Source organism: Salvelinus namaycush, chromosome 23 (genome assembly GCF_016432855.1).
Source record: "Salvelinus namaycush isolate Seneca chromosome 23, SaNama_1.0, whole genome shotgun sequence".
NCBI classification, from domain to species: Eukaryota; Metazoa; Chordata; class Actinopteri; order Salmoniformes; family Salmonidae; genus Salvelinus; species Salvelinus namaycush.
In genome coordinates this window covers 13,213,894-13,233,125 of record NC_052329.1, presented here as the reverse complement: position 1 = coordinate 13,233,125, position 19,232 = coordinate 13,213,894, and the positions used below count along the sequence as shown (strand labels likewise).

At 43.4% G+C, this 19,232-nt stretch overlaps 1 protein-coding gene across 7 annotated transcripts; it reads right to left on the bottom strand.

The window, feature by feature from the left end:
• Nucleotides 1-2,305: 2,305 nt before the first annotated feature.
• On the bottom strand, nucleotides 2,306-16,426 carry LOC120018093 (amyloid-beta A4 precursor protein-binding family B member 1-like). 7 transcript variants are annotated; one of them, XM_038961074.1, is made up of 15 exons: nucleotides 16,307-16,426; nucleotides 14,984-15,659; nucleotides 14,629-14,837; nucleotides 14,441-14,500; nucleotides 13,874-13,950; nucleotides 13,689-13,746; nucleotides 13,350-13,496; nucleotides 12,836-12,963; nucleotides 9,678-9,792; nucleotides 5,347-5,431; nucleotides 5,164-5,259; nucleotides 4,866-4,981; nucleotides 4,572-4,748; nucleotides 4,258-4,391; nucleotides 2,306-3,908 (listed from the first exon to the last, which is right to left on the bottom strand). In XM_038961074.1, the coding sequence occupies exons 2-15, from the start codon at nucleotides 15,558-15,560 to the stop codon at nucleotides 3,875-3,877; spliced, it is 2,013 nt and encodes a 670-aa protein (XP_038817002.1). In that variant the 5' UTR covers nucleotides 15,561-15,659; nucleotides 16,307-16,426; the 3' UTR covers nucleotides 2,306-3,874. The 7 variants fall into 7 exon arrangements, with proteins under 7 accessions (XP_038817002.1, XP_038817001.1, XP_038817003.1 ...); XM_038961073.1 differs by having other exon boundaries at nucleotides 14,984-15,577; XM_038961075.1 differs by having other exon boundaries at nucleotides 2,306-3,905; nucleotides 14,984-15,577.
• Nucleotides 16,427-19,232: the final 2,806 nt, after the last annotated feature.

Sequence of the window (19,232 nt, the reverse complement as noted above, 5' to 3'; positions counted from 1 at the left end):
TGTCTATCCCTTTTTCCATCTCTCCAGTACATCCTAGTTTTCTAGCTCAGCAGGAGAGGCTGTCTGGCGCGGTCCATCCATTGTTTCCTTCCCTCTCTTTCTCTCTTTCCCTCCTGATTCGTGTGAAGTTGATCCACCTCTGTGTTGTGCAAACTCCTCTCCTGTGGTTGTGATTGATTCACTACGACCTGACTGACACTCAGAGCCCAACAGTGTCTTTCCTGACGACCAGAAACTACAGATCTCCAAAAAAGAGGAAAAACAAAAGTAACCTTCTCAATAAACGCACATTTCCACCAGAAAGCCTCTAAGGGTTTTGAGAATCCTCATTCAGTGAAGTGGATATATTCACACCATGAGAACCACGAGGAGGATGCATCCTACAGGGATTTCTACCATCTCTCCCAGACCTTGATACCAGGTTTAAGATGACGCTACTGTTCACTTCCTTTATCCAGGCTGTTCTACTCTAGATGTGTGATTAGATTAAAGTGCCCAGCAGTGAAGATGTGAGCCCACTCCACGGCTCTGAGAGGAAAAGCAATGTTCCACAAGACTACACATTCATTACTCAAAATAAATCTCCATTACACAAATGCCGTATGCATAATTATAGAAATAATTCTAGTTGTGATTATTTTCTCCGTGAGCCGAACTCCTTTAAATTGTGATTGACACATAGTGTGAAAGACTAACACAGGCACATGTGAATAAATAAATCTAGTCACATACACTCACACACGTTGAATATGCTTTAGAAATGTGTTTCAGCGTGATGGCAAACAGTAGAATAAAGAAACATAACAATGGGACTCAGCATGGATGGCTAAAAACATACCACCGCTCATTCATAATTATATGGAACAGTATGAATACATTTGAGGAAACAGGAAAATCAGAGACAGAAATAATTATATTTCCTTGCTTTTGAAGAGCATATTTTCATGTAAGTACATTATTTTCTAATAGAGATAATAACCAAGATCAAATCTATAGCTTGTTGTTTAAGCATAAAGATGTATAGGCTAAAGAAACTCAGTTGTGGAAGTAGCGGAGGGTAGCAGGACATTGATATGGATCACCTCCATCAACAACACTGAACTCAGACACCCTCCCACTGAAGTCAGACACCCTCCCACTGAATTCAGACACTCTCCCACTGAATTCAGACACCCTTCCACTGAACTCAGACACCCTCCCACTGAACTCAGACACCCTCCCACTGAACTCAGACACCCTCCCACTGTGAGCCAGCACACCTCAAATTAATCAAACTACAGTACATTGTAAAAATGAGGGACGAGGGAACACAAGCAAAACCCCAAACACACAACCAACCCAGTCTGAATGGGGCGGGGAGCTGGCCAATCCCTTATAAAGGACCCAAGCCCTTGATGTGTCCCACAGCACAGCAGTGCAGTCCCGCTGGCAGGGAATAGGAGAGATATCCTCGTGAAGGAGTGTCCATTACACGTCTGGGCCTGGACCACTTGATGTGCACCTTTCCCCCCAAAGCCATCTCCTATGGAAACAATAACCAGCCTATATACAGCATCCCTCACTGGGCCTTTTGATTTGATCACTCCCTGGGCCTTTTCAATACAACAGGAGGGGGAAAGCATACAGACATGAATGAACAGGTGACATGGGGTGACCTCTGCATGTTATTCATGCATGGGCCTTGCACCAATAGAGAATGATAGAGGCCTTTCGTGGCCAAAAGGCCTTATTAGCATGGGCAGCGCAATTGAGGGCTTCCACCATTTTAATCTAGTCAACTGGGTGGGACTTCCAAATTCATTGGCTGATCCCTCCTGGTGACCCTGTTGGAGTCATGTCGAACCGGGTCATCAGGAGGGATCAGCCAATCGTGAAGAAGCAAATTGACTACTTAAAAATGATCCTCAATGGCGCTGCCCATGCTGTCACATATGCTACAATGGCACAGATAGAGAGTAGTCCTCTATCTATCTCTATGCTTGCACCTCACACAATACATATGGTAAAACCAATGTCAGCAGGTTTCATACATATGCAAAGGACTAGACAGCCTGCCCGGTCTGGCTTCGCTTCCATTTTAATGGGATTACCAGGAATGTCAGATAAAAAAACATTGATTGAAAATTGAGGATTTATGTGGTTCTACCACCGGTTACGAAAGGAGACAATTTACAGACTAATCCACAACTGCCTTTTGGAATACAATCTCACCAATCCACATGGCTTCACTCAACACGTCACACCAAAACCATGCAAATTATTCCACTAAGCGGGTGAAAAAAATATGCAACAGCAAAAATAAGATATGTTCACATTTATTTCTTGTGCAGGGACTTTTATATACAGATACATTTTATACACCTAATTTACATGAATTGTGAAATAAATGTATCAGCTAGTGTTCCAATATTCCTCGTTTTTAATGTTGACTTTGGAAGTACTAACATAACAGAATTAGAAAAAGGAGCACAATGATAAGTGAACAGTGACATGAGATACAGTATAGTATTATACAATTAAATCCAGTCTAATTATTTCAGATAGTGTTTCTATATTTTACATGTTTCATTTTGTTATAGGTCAAATAACTATTGCACTAAATACTTCTGACAAACACATTTCATTTGTATTTTATTTTTTACATAAAAACCACAACTAGTCTGACTTATGTTCTCTAATACAATCAATAATGAGCAACTGTGCAACTGCTCCTCAGTAGTGTCCATTATAGTGTATGAAAACAATACAAAATACATTACTTAGAGGGACCATGGCCCAAACAGAGCAAAAAGTGGTAAAAAAATGTAAATAAATAAAATCATAAATCATTCTCTCAATGTTATCCCTGTCCCAGGGCGGTGACTAAGGGAGACAGATACTGACCTGCTCTCAGCTACTCAGTGGAAAGGACCTGACAGTGACAACTAATCTACTACTAGCTAGCTTATATATTGATAGACACGGATACAGGCTAGTGACATGCCTTACAAACACTTATTAACAGGTACAGAATTCAGCCCTCTTTACCATGAAGTAGCACACATCTAGTATGTTACAATTACTAAGAGTTCAGCACTAAACCGCTGCAGGCAGATATGACCCTGGTTATTCCTCAAAGCTATTAAAACATGCAGTGCGTGGTGAGGTCCTACACTACTATTTGGTGGTGGTGGTTACCAGCTGCGGTTGACTGACTCAGATAGAAAACTCAGGCGATGAGCTGTTGTGTTTTCAGGGCACTTTTCCATGATCAGAAGTCTATTTTCACCATTGCCTCTTTTTGTTGGCTAAGCCCTAGTCAGATATAGCCAGGCCCCTACATTAAAGAACCCACAGCACAGTGAGTGCTGCTATATAACCGTTTGGAAGCCTGGCAAGCCATTCTACCACCACCACATACAGGAAAGTCTGATTATTGCACAGAAGCACTGAACTTGCAAATGTTCATGCAAATGTAGGGAAAACGCAACTACAGTACACTCTGAAATCACTGGTTGTTCACTACGACGTGACACATGATTATTCACTTCTTTAATGGAAGACTAAAACACACTGTTTTGCAGTGGGGAACATGAAGCTCTCTAGGTGACCCTCTACTTGGGCTCTTAGAACCTCAGTTGGACAGGAGTAGAGGCTGAGGAGTGTGCAGGGTAATGACATGATAGAAAACAAACATCAGGAGACTCTACTAGGCTCGACGGTGACTGCATGACCTTCTGCAGACACCAGTAGAACATTTTAAAAAAGAGGTGCTGTTACTGTTTGGGGAAGAGCATGGCCCCATGACTCAACCATAGTTGCAAAGAAATTAGATGTATTTCTGTGTGGAATCCTCCTAGCTTCCTACAGTGAAGAAACATGTAGTTACATCCCATCATACGAACACGTCCTGCCAGACATGGTTTCTGCTAAAACACAAAAATAGTGACAAACAGATTAAATCCCAACAGAACAAATAATGGGCCGTTGTCAGGGCTCATTCAGTTTGAGTACAAAGCTAAAGGAGAGTTATACAGTAGATGTATAGAAAAACACTTTGCAATCACTAGTAAGTAAGCATTTCCTCAGTTACATATAACTCCATGCACTAATGAAAGGACTATCTCTAAGGAAGGCCAAAAGGAGTGTAAGGTCGACAGAAACGGCAGAAAGTGAGAGAGAAAGAGAGGAGTGGAGGAGTGAGCTGGAGCTGCTGTGATGGGTTAGTGTTGGTGGGGAAGAGATCTCTCTTCTGCTCAGGGGGACTGGGACCCTGACCTGTACTGCTTGAAGCTTCCCAGCAGACTCTGGACCCCAATCCTGACCCGGCGGGCCATGGAGTCAGCAGGGGGAGTGGGCAAGCAGGAGCCCAGGCTGGGAGGCCTCGCATCCAGACACTTCTGGTAGCGCAGCTGTGGACAGAACACACACACACAGCAGGACTCCATCAGTACGACACTGAAACACATCAATACCATTCCAGTTTATTAATAAAATGTTCTATACTATAGACAACATATCATCCTTCAGCCCGTCTCTCTAGAAAACTGATTAATCAATAATGGAGTCCACTGTCCAGTCTGTTGACTCACCATGCAGGCGGCCTGCACCGCCTCACTCAGGCTGGCAGCGTTGGGCTCACACCAGAACATGTGACAGATGAAGTCCCCGGGGCCCTTGGCCATGATGAAGGCAAAGGTGTGGATGTCCTTTCCCACACCCATGAAAGACAGGAACCGCACCCGGCACTCTGACATCACCTCCTCAGTCTGGGAAGGACAGAGGAGACAGCATGGTCAGGAGAGAGCCATACTGACATGATTGCTACCAAATGTCTGTGTGTAACAGAGATGATGTTGTGGATGGGTTAGTTAGTTAGTAACTACCTCTCTGGTGAGGATGGTGAGAGTGGCAGGGGCCACGTTGACAGAGACAGGGGTCCAATCCTGCTTCCTTGTGCTGTTCATTGCCGCCTCCAAAGCATCATTGATTGTGTCCACACCTAGGAGACGAAAAAGTTTGACAGTATCAGTATCCACAGTGTAAGGTAAACTGCATGGGAGTAGCTAGCTAGCTACGTGTGCAGTGAAGCAAAACACAGTCCCACACAAAGCACAGCCATATGCTTTATTGCACAGCTAGATATATTTACCTAACTACTAAGTAAATAAAAGATTTCCTTACCCATGCGTCCCTTACCTACAGGCTTGGTCACAGGTACGTTACCAAGGTAATACACAAGGAAATGTTGGAAATTCTCATTTTTTGGAACGGGAAACTCTGCAGAGGAAGAAGATAGGGATGGAGTTAGTGTCTGGTGTTTTACTTCTGTTCTAAAATTAACTGTAGAACTATCACAGGGGTTACCTTGAGCAGGAATCTCCATGGCTTTGCACTGGTCAGAATTGTACCTGCTCAGAAATGGCTTGGATAACTTCCTCTCTGTCATTATCTGAATGTAGAGAGAGACATGTTCAGCTCATCGTGAAACGAGATTCCACAGGAAATAGTATATTAGATATGTGACATACAGTTGAAGTCGGAAGTATACATACAGCTTAGCCAAATGCATTTAAAACTCTGTTTTTTACAATCCCTGACATTTAATCCTAGTAAAAATTCCCTGTTTTAGGTCAGTTAGGATCACCACTTTATTTTAAGACCGTGAAATGTCAGAATAATAGTAGAGAGTGATTTATTTCAGCTTTTATTTCTTTCATCACATTCCCAGTGGGTCAGAAGTTTACATACACTCAACTAGTATTTGGTAGCATTGCCTTTAAATTGTTTAACCACCGGATGTGTACCAAACTCACTAAAAGTGGCAGTAATAAAGCCTCTCTTGAAAAAGCCAAACCTTGACCCAGAAAATATAAAAAACTATCGGCCTATATCGAATCTTCCATTCCTCTCAGCTGTTGCGCAGCAACTCACTGCCTTCCTGAAGACAAACAATGTATACGAAATGCTTCAGTCTGGTTTTAGACCCCATCATAGCACTGAGACTGCACTTGTGAAGGTGGTAAATGACCTTTTAATGGCGTCAGACCGAGGCTCTGCATCTGTCCTCGTGCTACTATACCTTAGTGCTGCCTTTGATACCATCGATCACCACATTCTTTTGGAGAGACTGGACACCCAAATTGGTCTACACGGACAAGTTCTGGCCTGGTTTAGATCTTATCTGTCGGAAAGATATCAGTTTGTCTCTGTGAATGGTTTGTACTCTGACAAATCAACTGTACATTTCGGTGTTCCTCAAGGTTCCGTTTTAGGACCACTATTGTTTTCACTATATATTTTACCTCTTGGGGATGTCATTCGAAAACATAATGTTAACTTTCACTGCTATGCGGATGACACACAGCTGTACATTTCAATGAAACATGGTGAAGCCCCAAAATTGCCCTCGCTAGAAGCCTGTGTTTCAGACATAAGGAAGTGGATGGCTGAAAACTTTCTACTTTTAAACTCGGACAAAACAGAGATGCTTGTTCTAGGTCCCAAGATACAAAGAGATATTCTGTTAAATCTGACAATTAATCTTGATGGTTGTAAAGTCGTCTCAAATAAAACTGTGAAGGACCTCGGCGTTACTCTGGACCCTGATCTCTCTTTTGACGAACATATCAAGACTGTTTCAAGGACAGCTTTTTTCCATCTACGTAACATTGCAAAAATCAGAAATTTTCTGTCCAAAAATTATGCAGAAAAATTAATCCATGCTTTTGTTACTTCTAGGTTAGACTACTGCAATGCTATACTTTCTGGCTACCCGGATAAAGCACTAAATAAACTTCAAGTTGGTGCTAAATACGGCTGCTAGAATCCTGACTAGAACCAAGAAATTTGATCATATTACTCCAGTGCTAGCTTCCCTACACTGGCTTCCTGTTAAGGCAAGGGCTGATTTCAAAGTTTTACTGTTAACCTATAAAGCGTTACATGGGCTTGCTCCTACCTATCTTTCTGAGTTGGTCCTGCCGTACATACCTACACGTATGCTACGGTCACAAGACGCAGGCCTCCTAATTGTCCCTAGAATTTCTAAGCAAACAGCTGGAGGCAGGGCTTTCTCCTATAGATCTCCATTTTTATGGAATAGTCTGCCTACCCATGTGAGAGACGCAGACTCGGTCTCAACCTTTAAGTCTTTACTGAAGACTTATCTCTTCAGTAGGTCATATGATTGAGTGTAGTCTGGCCCAGGAGTGTGAAGGTGAACGGAAAGGCTCTGGAGCAACGAACCACCCTTGCTGTCTCTGCCTGGCCGGTTCCCCTCTCTCCACTGGGATTCTCTGCCTCTAACCCTATTACAGGGGCTGAGTCCCTGGCTTACTGGTGCTCTTTCATGCCGTCCCTAGGAGGGGTGCGTCACTTGAGTGGGTTGAGTTACTGACGTGATCTTCCTGTCTGGGTTGGCGCCCCCCCCTTGGTTTGTGCTGTGGTGGAGATCTTTGTGGGCTATACTCGGCCTTGTCTCAGGATGGTAAGTTGGTGGTTGAAGATATCCCTCTAGTGGTGTGGGGGCTGTGCTGTGGAAAGTGGGTGGGGTTATATCCTTCCTGTTTGGCCCTGTCCGGGGGTATCATCGGATGGGGCCACAGTGTCTCCTGACCCCTCCTGTCTCAGCCTCCAGTATTTATGCTGCAGTAGTTTATGTGTCGGGGGGCTAGGGTCAGTTGGTTATATCTGGAGTACTTCTCCTGTCTTATCCGGTGTCCTGTGTGAATTTAAGTATGCTCTCTCTAATTCTCTCCTTCTTTCTCTCTCTCGGAGGACCTGAGCCCTAGGACCATGCGTCAGGACTACCGGGCATGATGACTCCTTGCTGTCCCCAGTCCACCTGGCCTTGCTGCTGTTCCAGTTTCAAGTGTTCTGCCTGCGGCTATGGAACCCTGACCTGTCCACCGGACGTGCTACCTGTCCCAGACCTGCTGTTTTCAACTCTCTAGAGACCGCAGGAGCGGTAGAGATACTCTTAATGATCGGCTATGAAAAGCCAACTGACATTTACTCCTGATTATTATTTGACCATGCTGGTCATTTATGAACATTTGAACATCTTGGCCATGTTCTGTTATAATCTCCACCCGGCACAGCCAGAAGAGGACTGGCCACCCCTCATAGCCTGGTTCCTCTCTAGGTTTCTTCCTTTCTAGGGAGTTTTTCCTAGCCGCCGTGCTTCTACACCTGCATTGCTTGCTGTTTGGGGTTTTAGGCTGGGTTTCTGTACAGCACTTCGAGATATTAGCTGATGTACGAAGGGCTATATAAAATAAACTTGATTTGATTTAACCTGGGTCAAACGTTTCAAGTAGCCTTCCACAAGCTTCCCACAATAAGTTGGGTGAATTTTGGCCAATTCCTCCTGGCAGAACTGGTGTAACTGAGTCAGGTTTGTAGGCCTCCTTGCTCGCACACACTTTTTCAGTTCTGACCACAAATTTTCTATAGGATTGAGGTCAGGGCTTTGTGATAGCCACTCCAATACCGTGACTTTGTTGTCCTTAAGCCATTTTGCCACAACTTTGGAAGTATGCTTGGGGTCATTGTACATTTGGAAGACCCATTTGCGACCAAGCTTTAACTTCCTGACTGATGTCTTGAGATGTTGCTTCAATATATCCACATAATTTTCCTGCCTCATGATGCCATCTATTTTGTGAAGTGCACCAGTCCCTCCTGCAGCAAAGCACTCCCACAGCATGATACTGCCAGCCCCCGTGCTTCAAGGTTAGGGTAGTGTTCTTCAGCTTGCAAGCCTCACCCTCTTTCCTCCAAACATAATGATGGTCATTATGGCCAAACAGTTCTATTTCTGTTTCATCAGACAAGAGGACATTTCTCCAAAAAGTACAATCTTTGTCCCCATGTGCAGTTGCAAACCATAGTCTGTTTTTTTTTAATGGCGGTTTAGGAGGAGTGGCTTCTTCCTTGCTGAGCGGCCTTTCAGGTTATGTCGATATAGGACTCATTTTACTGTGGATATAGATACTTTTGTACCCGTTTCCTCCAGCATCTTCACAAGGTCCTTTGCTGTTGTTCTGGGATTGATTTGCACTTTTCGCACCATAGTACGTTCATCTCTAGGAGACAGAACACGTCTCCTTCCTGAGCGGTATGACGGCTGCGTGGTCCCATGGTGTTTATACTTGAGTACTATTGTTTGTACAGATGAACGTGGTACCTTCAGACCTTTGGAAATTGCTCCCAAGGATGAACCAGACTTGTGGAAGTCTACAATTTAATTTCTAAGGTCTTGGCTGATTTCTTTTGATTTTCCCTTGATGTCAAGCAAAGAGGCAGTGAGTTTGAAGATAGGCCTTGAAATACATCCACAGGTACACCTCCAATTGACTCAAATGATGTCAATTAGCCTATCAAAAGCATCTAAAGCCATGACATAATTTTCTGGAATTTTCCAAGCTGTTTAAAGGCACAGTCAAATTTGTGTATGTAAATTTCTGACACACTAGAATTTTGATACAGTGAATGATAAGTGAATTAATCTGTCTGTAAACAATTGTTGGAAAAATGACTTGTGTTGTGCACAAAGTAGATGTCCTAACCGACTTGCCAAAAATATAGTTTGTTAACAAGAAATGTGCATAGTGGTTGAAAAATGAGTTTTAATGACTCCAACCTAAGTGTATGTAAACTTCCAACTTCAACTGTAGAAGACATGGGAGTCTCACCCTGGAGCACATCTCATGCAGACTGGTGGCAATGTTCTTGGCAGGTGAGTCACAGCGGAACACGTGACACTTGAGGACCTGGGTTAGGTTGTCTCGCGCTACATAAGCAAAGTCTCTGTTTTAACAAATACAGAAAAGTACACCTTTTACATACTGGTACATGAACCCATGCATTTCTCCATCTTTAATGATAACCACCCACAAGAAAAAAACTGGCAAAACAAAAATGATTGCATGCAATCATGTTAGATATGACAATACAATAAATTAAACTATACGTAGGATAAACACCCTCGGACATGAGAATACATTTCTAAAAGAAAAACTGCAAATAATCATATCTGTACAATACCTTTCCCTGTATAGGGCAGCGAAATGCAGCATGAAAATAAATAATGATCAGTTAAACACAGTTATTACAAAAACACAAGCAGAAAATTTAAATCAGATTCGTGGTGAATGTCATTGAAAAGAAATGTTATTGCAATACCATGGACAACCCACCATAGAGCAGCTGTGTTATTGCAATACCATGGACAACCCACCATAGAGCAGCTGTATTATTGCAATACCATGGACAACCCACCATAGAGCAGCTGTATTATTGCAATACCATGGACAACCCACCATAGAGCAGCTGTATTATTGCAATACCATTGGACAACCCACCATAGAGCAGCTGTATTATTGCAATACCATGGACAACCCACCATAGAGCAGCTGTGTTGCAATACCATGGACAACCCACCATAGAGCAGCTGTATTATTGCAATACCATGGACAACCCCCCATAGAGCAGCTGTATTATTGCAATACCATGGACAACCCACCATAGAGCAGCTGTATTATTGCAATACCATTGGACAACCCACCATAGAGCAGCTGTATTATTGCAATACCATGGACAACCCACCATAGAGCAGCTGTGTTGTTGCAATACCATGGACAACCCACCATAGAGCAGCTGTATTATTGCAATACCATGGACAACCCCCCATAGAGCAGCTGTATTATTGCAATACCATGGACAACCCACCATAGAGCAGCTGTGTTATTGCAATACCATGGACAACCCACCATAGAGCAGCTGTGTTGTTGCAATACCATGGACAACCCACCATAGAGCAGCTGTATTATTGCAATACCATGGACAACCCACCATAGAGCAGCTGTGTTATTGCAATACCATGGACAACCCACCATAGAGCAGCTGTGTTATTGCAATACCATGGACAACCCCCCATAGAGCAACTGTATTATTGCAATACCATGGACAACCCACCATAGAGCAGCTGTATTATTGCAATACCATGGACAACCCACCATAGAGCAGCTGTATTATTGCAATACCATGGACAACCCCCCATAGAGCAGCTGTATTATTGCAATACCATGGACAACCCCCCATAGAGCACCTGTATTATTGCAATACCATGGACAACCCACCATAGAGCAGCTGTGTTATTGCAATACCATGGACAACCCACCATAGAGCAGCTGTGTTAATGCAATACCATGGACAACCCACCATAGAGCAGCTGTGTTAATGCAATACCATGGACAACCCACCATAGAGCAGCTGTGTTAATGCAATACCATGGACAACCCACCAGAGGGCAGTGTTGTCTCATGGTTGCAGATCTGTATTTAAGCATGCCATTGCCAAGTTGGGTTCAAATCCAGTTAGGACTCATAGGCCGCATTTACAAAGGCAGCCCAATTCAGATCTTTTTTTCACTAATTGGTCTTTTGACTAATCAGTTCAGCTCTAAAAAATTCTAATGTGAAAAAATCTGATGTGATTGGTCAAAAGATCAAAATGTGGAAAAATATGAGAATTGGGCTGCCTGTGTAAATGCAGCTGTAATGACTCACACAGCTGGGCAAAGAAATGCTATGTGCAAATTCAGAAGGAAAACAGACCCATATCCACAGGTCTAGGATGGGAAAACGCTACCCTAAGGCATGAAGATGAACATGTTTTAATAATACTTCTTTATTTATTTTTTTCACCTTTATTTAACCAGGTAGGCGACCTGGCCAAGATAAAGCAAAGCAGTTCAACACATACAACAACACAGAGTTACACATGGAATAAACAAAGATACAGTCAATAATACAGTAGAAAAATAAGTCTATATACAGTGTGTGCAAATGAGTAAGTAAGATAAGGGAGGTAAGGCAATAAAGTAGGCCATAGTAGCAAGGTAATTACGATATAGCAATTAAACACTGGAGTGATAGATGTGCAGAAGATGAATGTCAAAGTAGAGATACTGGGGTGAAAAGGAGCAAAATAAATAAATAAATACAGTATGGGGATGAGATAGTTGGATGGGCTATTTACAGATGGGCTATGTACAGGTGCAATAATCTGTGAGCTGCTCTGACAGCTGGTGCTTGAAGTTAGTGAGGGAGATAAGAGTCTCCAGCTTGTAGAGCGTGCTGTGGGTGGGTGCTCCTATGGTGACCAGTGAACTGAGATAAGGCGGGGGTTTAGCTAGCAAAACTTAATGCTGCAATATGTAACTTTTTTGGGGGGGGGGGGCGACCAAATTCACATACAAATGAGAGTTATAGATCTGTCACTCATCGAAAGCAAGTCTAAGAAGCGGTAGATCTATTCCATGTGCACTATTTCTATGCTTCAATGAGAATGAATATTTTCTGTGTACACCAAATTCAAACAGGTGAAAATACAATATTTTTAGTTATGGAAAATATATTTCACAGCGGTTTAGAAGGTACAAACATTCTCTACACTTAAACTTGCTTGTTTTGTCACAAACTGAAATTTGGTAAACTATTAGAATTTTTGAAACCAGGAAATGGCGTAGCAATTTCTACAGTGTGCATCTTTAAGAAAATGGAACAAATTACCCGCTTTTATGTAATTCCCAGTGTCTAATATCTCTTAATTAGGTGTGGATGGGTCACGATGAAGTAATAGTTAAGTGACGGCTAAGACTAGATAAACAAGTTACTAATAGATTGTGCTAAATAAACACTATATAAAATATTACAAATTCCAAAGAGTTAAACAGCATTTTCTGTTCCTGTAAAAGTAGCTACACCACTTAATCGGACTGCCACAGTTGTGCAGTGCTTTACAACCTCCAGATGTGGTGCCAAACGGTGACTAACTAGTGGACACTCACCTGCCGTTGTCTCGGCCCACACCCCACACGCGGATGCTGGCAATAGGCTGGGAGTGCAGCAGAGTCTGGCCCAGTGGGTCGATCAGATTCATAGTGTCATTCTCCAGGACCATCAGCATGTCCTTACCCTGGTAACACAACACAAACATATCACTATCCTACTGAAGCACCACCATGCATAGGAAATTGAATCAAATTACATTTGAATGTGCCATCTGTTCTACAACTGATAATATTCTAGCAAACACCTGTTAGACTTGATCCCGTTTTAGTTGAAGAGACATTCCCAAGCATTGGTGCATATGGATGACTATAATTACTCTGATGTTCAACATTATTCAACACAGAGCAGCTGCAGGGAATAGCAGTAAATGTGAGAGGTTGCTGGGTAAAAATAGACCAAGCAAGGTAAACAGAGGGTGTTGCCCAGACATCAACCGCATGCCCAGGCTCTTCCCCCAAACAGGAAGAGCCCACCCCAGTCCCTTACTGTAGCCCTGCTCCTCAGACTCACCTCTCCCCAGATGCCAGCAGTGTCATGGAGGTTGTGTTTATGGTAGGACAGCTGTCTAATGCAGTTGTTGACAGCCACGCTGCTCTTCGCTGGTGCCATGTCCTCTTCAGACATCTCCACCCAGCCCAGAGAGCGCACAGCAAAATACTGCAATAGCAAATTGAGGCAGGAGAGAACACAGGATGGGCCAGAGAGAGGGAGAGGGATAAACCGACAGACGCAGTCCAATTAGGAAAGGGAAGAGTAGTTGTATGTTGACAGGAAAGGGACAGACAGACGACTACAGTCTTCCTGCCTCAGTGCATTAGTGAGTGTAAATGTAAGTGAATTTGAATGTACCTTAACCTCCAAGTCAGTGCAATGGGGATCAAGGTTCTCCTCTTCAGATTGAGAACAGCTATAAGGCAGTTACCAGTCAGGTATAGTTTGAGAAAGAATAAGAGAAAGAGAAGGGTTTAAGAGAGACTGTTTTGGCTGAGAATGAGAAAGCTTATCACATAATGTACTACCACAACACCACTTACTTCAGGTTGATGGATGCATAGCGCAGGGTTGCCCCTTCAAACTCCTTCAGGCTCTGATCAGAAGCCACCTCTCCCTCCTGCAATCCGGAAAAATACAAAGAATTTGTCAATTCATTATCACCAAGTTGATCAACATCCAGATGTGCTGCCTTCTAAACTCCACTGTTTCTAAAACTGAAATATTGTGGGTTGAAGCTAGGAAATGTCATGTGCTCTGTTATTGTATTATTATTTTGGCTATTGAAGCGTAATGCTCTGCTTCTGTCCCTTAGTACACGCCAAGACAGTAAAAAAACAAAACGTAACCCTACTTTTTCCATGTCAACTATTTTCCACATAATAATGATTTATCCGTGAGAGTTTACGTTGAATGTATATTACAAATTATGTTTTTCAATGAATAATCGGAGACATAAAAATAACTTTTTCCATACTCATTAAAATAAATAGAAGGTATTTTAACTGTGGTGTCAGTGTTGCGCTTTTGGTATAGGCTATCCTAAATGTGAGGTCTTAGCCATGTCCAGATTCTCATTAGTACTTATTAATATTCACTCTGTCTCTTACCTTCCACAGCTCTCCATCACTAGTCCCTTCATCTGGGTTAGAGAGGTCTCCCCATGTTTCCTAGGAGTCAGACAAAAACATGATGCCGTTTTTCTCCCAATATTCGAAATTGGGAGAGCATAGATCTAAGTTCTCTACGAACAGAACATGTCACAAATCATCCCTAAGGCCTATGGGTAAGAGCTCACCTCCTGCTCTTCCTCACAGGGTGTTGTCTCCAGGGACATACTGGAGGACATCATGGAGTCTCCCACCTTGTCCAGAGGGGAGGGGGGCTCCCATTGAGTAGTGCCAGTAGGGATGTGCCAGTAGTAGGTGCCAGAGGTGTCTCGAACCCGCATCCACCCAGAGGGCAGGTCTGTGTCCGCCTCAAAGGCCTCAGAGTCCCAGAAGGACTCTGTGTGGAGAGAAGGGGAGGGTTAGAACGAGGAGTCCGCTAACGTTGCTTGCAACCTGAGAAGCACTTGTTATGTTAGACTAGACTATAATCATCATTGCTCCAACAAAACAGTCACACGGCTGATTTCAACAACTCGCCCTTACCTTTGTTTCCATTTGGAGGGCTTTCAACAGTGCTTTCCTGAGACATTGCTGGCCAGTTGGTTTCTTCATCACTTGGTGTTCCATTCACGTTAGAGAACAGCAGACAGGGATTTCTAGCCACACCACCTCCCTCTCTTTCAGCCTCCACAGTACTCTGTTCGGACTCCCTCTCTTCCTCTATAAGACTGCAGGCCTCTTCATCTTCCTCAGATGGATCTTCCTTCTCTTTGTCATCTTCTTCACCCTCACCCTCTTCAGACAGTAGAGTATTAATGAGTAGTGGCTCCTTGAGGATGGTCTTGGCGGTGTTGGGAGATTTGGTCTGCTCCTCGTTCCTCTGCTCCTCCTCAGTGGTGTTATGAGGGGAGAAGTCCTCTTGGTTCCCATTCTGGTCCTGATGTTTCTCAGCAACTTTCCTCAGCTGGTTCTGGCCCTCCTTGACCCACTTAGCATTGTTTCCGCCAGTGGATTCTTGGTCACTCCAAAGGCCGCTGTCATTCAATTTGTTTTTCAGCACTTCATCTTGATGATGGTTGTTGGCTACATGATAAGACATATCATCATCATGGCCACCCATGGTACTATACAGCAGCTCTGAGGGGAATACAGGAGGGTATGGTTTGAGAGAAAAGAGATGCCTTTGCCCATCTGATCACTCGAATGTCCAGGAAAATAACTATTGAGAGATGTGTCAGTTTAGTAATGGGAGAAAGTGACCTGGCTGGCTAGTCAACTGTTTGACATTGTAACGTGAACTAACATTAGTTAACTTGTTAGCGAGGTAAAGGTAATGTTAGCAAGCTAGCCGGGTAGCTAGCTACCCAGCCTAACTAGTTCGCTAACTAACGTTGACATATTCAAGTAGTAAGCTAGGTAGCTAATGTCAGCTAATGTTAACTGCGCCATTAGCTAGCTACAGTACATTATCCATGATGACACAAATCGCTACGCTATACAGCTAGCAAACGTTACTAGATATCGACAGTTGGCTAGGCCTCTCTAGCTAGCTTGCTAGTTACTAATTTAGCAAGCAATCAATAACAACTTAAATGCCATGACAATATCAAACGCTAGCTACTGTATTATTGCTAATTTAGCATACCAGCAATGTGGGTTTGCTAACGTTAAGTCAACTAAAATGCAAGGTAGGCGGCTTCGTTAGCCTCCTTGCTAGCTAGCTACAGAAAGTAGCTAGGTGACCATCTGAAATAACGGGCATCATCCGCCATCATCATTCCATAATATGGCCAGAATTGGTAACGTTACACGAACACAAAGGACGGCACTTTAAAATGTGCGCCATTAGCTACTAAATATACTTACTTGTGCTGTCAGTGTGTCTTCGATTAAATATGTTCTCGTTATTGTTACATATTTCCACACGTATAGAGGGGTCGTTTATCTGGATTCCCAGTCAATACTGATGCTGCGCTGTTGTGTATAGTGATGATGAAAGATGGGAAGGGGAGGCGGGCGTACGTCACGAATTTGTCGCTCTGTGTTGCCTCGAGGTTCTCTGCCTCAACCCTCTTACGATCGCTGATCGAAGTCCACAGAATACATTATCAAAATATATTTATAGAGGTGTTTTCGTATTAAATCAGTGCCATAGTACAGTGGTCTGAAATAAATGACTATCGCCCCATAGCACTCACTTCTGTCATCATTTAGTGCTTTGAGACTAGTCAAGGATCATATCACCTCCATCTTACCTGTCACCCTAGACCCACTTCAATTTGCTTACCACCCCAATAGCTCCACAGACAATGCAATCGCCATCACACTGCACATTGCCCTATCCCATCTGGACAAGAGGAATACCTATTTACGAATGTTGTTCATTGACTATAGTTCAGCATTCAACACCATAGTACCCTCCAAGTTCATCATTAACCTTGCGGCCCTGGGTCTCAACCCCACCCTGTGCAATTGGGTCCTGGACTTCCTGACAGGCCACCCCCAGGTGGTGAAGGTAGGAAACAACATCTCCACTTCGCTGATCGTCAACACTGGGGCCCCACAAGGGTGCGTGCTCAGCCACCTCCGGTACTCCATGTTCACCAATGACACTTCCAACTCAATCAAGTTTGCAGACAACACAACAGTAGTAGGCTTGATTACCAACGACGACGAGACAGCCTACAGGGAGGAGGTGAGGGCTCTCAGAGTGTGGTGTCAGGAAAATAACCTCTCACACAACGTCAACCAAACAAAGGAGATGATCGTGGACTTCAGGAAACAGCAGAGGGAGCACCCTATCCACATCGACAGGATAGTAGTGGAGAAGGTGGAAAGTTTTAGGTTCCTCAGCGTACACATCACGGACAAAATGAAATGGTCCACCCACACAGACAGTGTGGTGAAAGCGCAACAGCACCTCTTCAACCTAAGGAGGCTGAAGAAATTTGGCTTGTCACCTAAAACCCTCACAAACGTTTATAGATGCACAATTGAGAGCATCCTGTCGGGCTGTATCACTGCCTGGTATGACAACTGCACCGCCCACAACTGCAGGGCTCTCCAGAGGGTGGTGCGGTCTTCAACGGGGGCAAACTACCTACCCTGCAGGACACCTACAGCACCCGATGTCACAGGAAGGCCAAAAAGATCAAGGACAACAACCACCCGAGCCAATGCCTGTTCACCCCGCTACCATCCAGAAGGCGAGGTCAGTACAGGTGCATCAAAGCTGGGACCGAGAGACTGAAAAACATGTATCTCAAGGCCATTAGACTTTTGAACAGCCATCACTAGCACAGAGAGGCTGCTGCCTACATACAGACTTGAACTCATTGGCCACTTTAATAAATGGAACACTAGCCACTTAAATAATGCCACTTTAATGTTTACATATCTTGCATTACTCATCTCATATGTACACTACCGTTCAAAAGTTTGGGGTCACCTAGAAATGTCCTTGTTTTTGAAAGAAAAGCTAATTTCTTGTCCATTAAAATAACATAAAATTTATCAGAAATACAGTGTAGACGTTATTGTTGTAAATGACTATTGTAGCTGGAAACGGCAGATTTTTTATGGAATATTTACATAGGCCCATTATCACCAACCATCACTCCTGTGTTCCAATGGCACATTGTGTTAGCTAATCCAAGTTTATCATTTTAGAAAGGCTAATTGATCATTAGAAAACCCTTTTGCAATTATGTTAGCACAGGTGACAACTGTTGTTCTGATTAAAGAAGCAATGAAACTGGCCTTCTTTAAACTAGATGAGTATCTGGAGCATCAGCATTTGTGAGTTTGGTTACAGGCTCAAAATGGCCAGAAACAAAGAACTTTCTTCTGAAACTCGTCAGTCTATTCTTGTTCCTAGAAATGAAGGCCTTTCCATGCGCGAGAAATTGCTATGAAACGGAAGATCTCGTACAACGCTGGGTACTACTACCTTCACAGAACAGTGCAAACTGGCTCTAACCAGAATAGAAAGAGTGGGATGCCCCGGTGCACAACTGAGCAAGAGGACAAGGTCATTAGAGTTTCTAGTTTGAGAAACAGACGCCTCACAAGTCCTCAACTGGCAGCTTCAATAAATAATACCCGCAAAACACCAGTCTCAACATCAACAGTGAAGAGGTGACTCCAGGATGCTGGCCTTCTAGGCAGAGTTGCAAAGAAAAAGCCATATCTCAGACTGGACAATAAAAATAAAAGTTTAAGGTGGACAAAAGAACACAGACACGGGACAGAGGAACTCTGCCTAGAAAGCCAGCATCCTGGAGTCACCTCTTCACTGTTGACGTTGAGATTGGTGTTTTGCGGATATATATTTTTTAAAGGAAGTCCGGGTTTAAAATTACTCTTGAAAGCTGTAATCGTAAAATGCACAAGGTACAATTCAGAAATTGTGTAGTGCATCATCAGTTCCTCTTGTCATGTTAATCATTGCATACCTTAGAGAGCTATCTATAACTTGTCAGAAATGTCCAGAAACTAGCCTGTCAGCTAATGTTTTCCCCCAATGCTGGAAGGGGGGGGGGGGGGGGGGCCAAGTGAAAAGGTTTGGAACCCCTGATATACACTGAACAAAAATATAAACGCAACATGTAAAGTGTTGGCCCCATGTTTCATGAGCTGAAATAAAAGATCCCAGAAACTTTTCATACGCACAAAAAGCTTATTTCTCTCAAAATGTATGCACAAATTTGTTTACATCCCTGTTAGTGAGCATTTCTCCTTTGCCAAAATAATCCATCCACCTGACAGATGTGGCATATGAAGAACCTTGTGC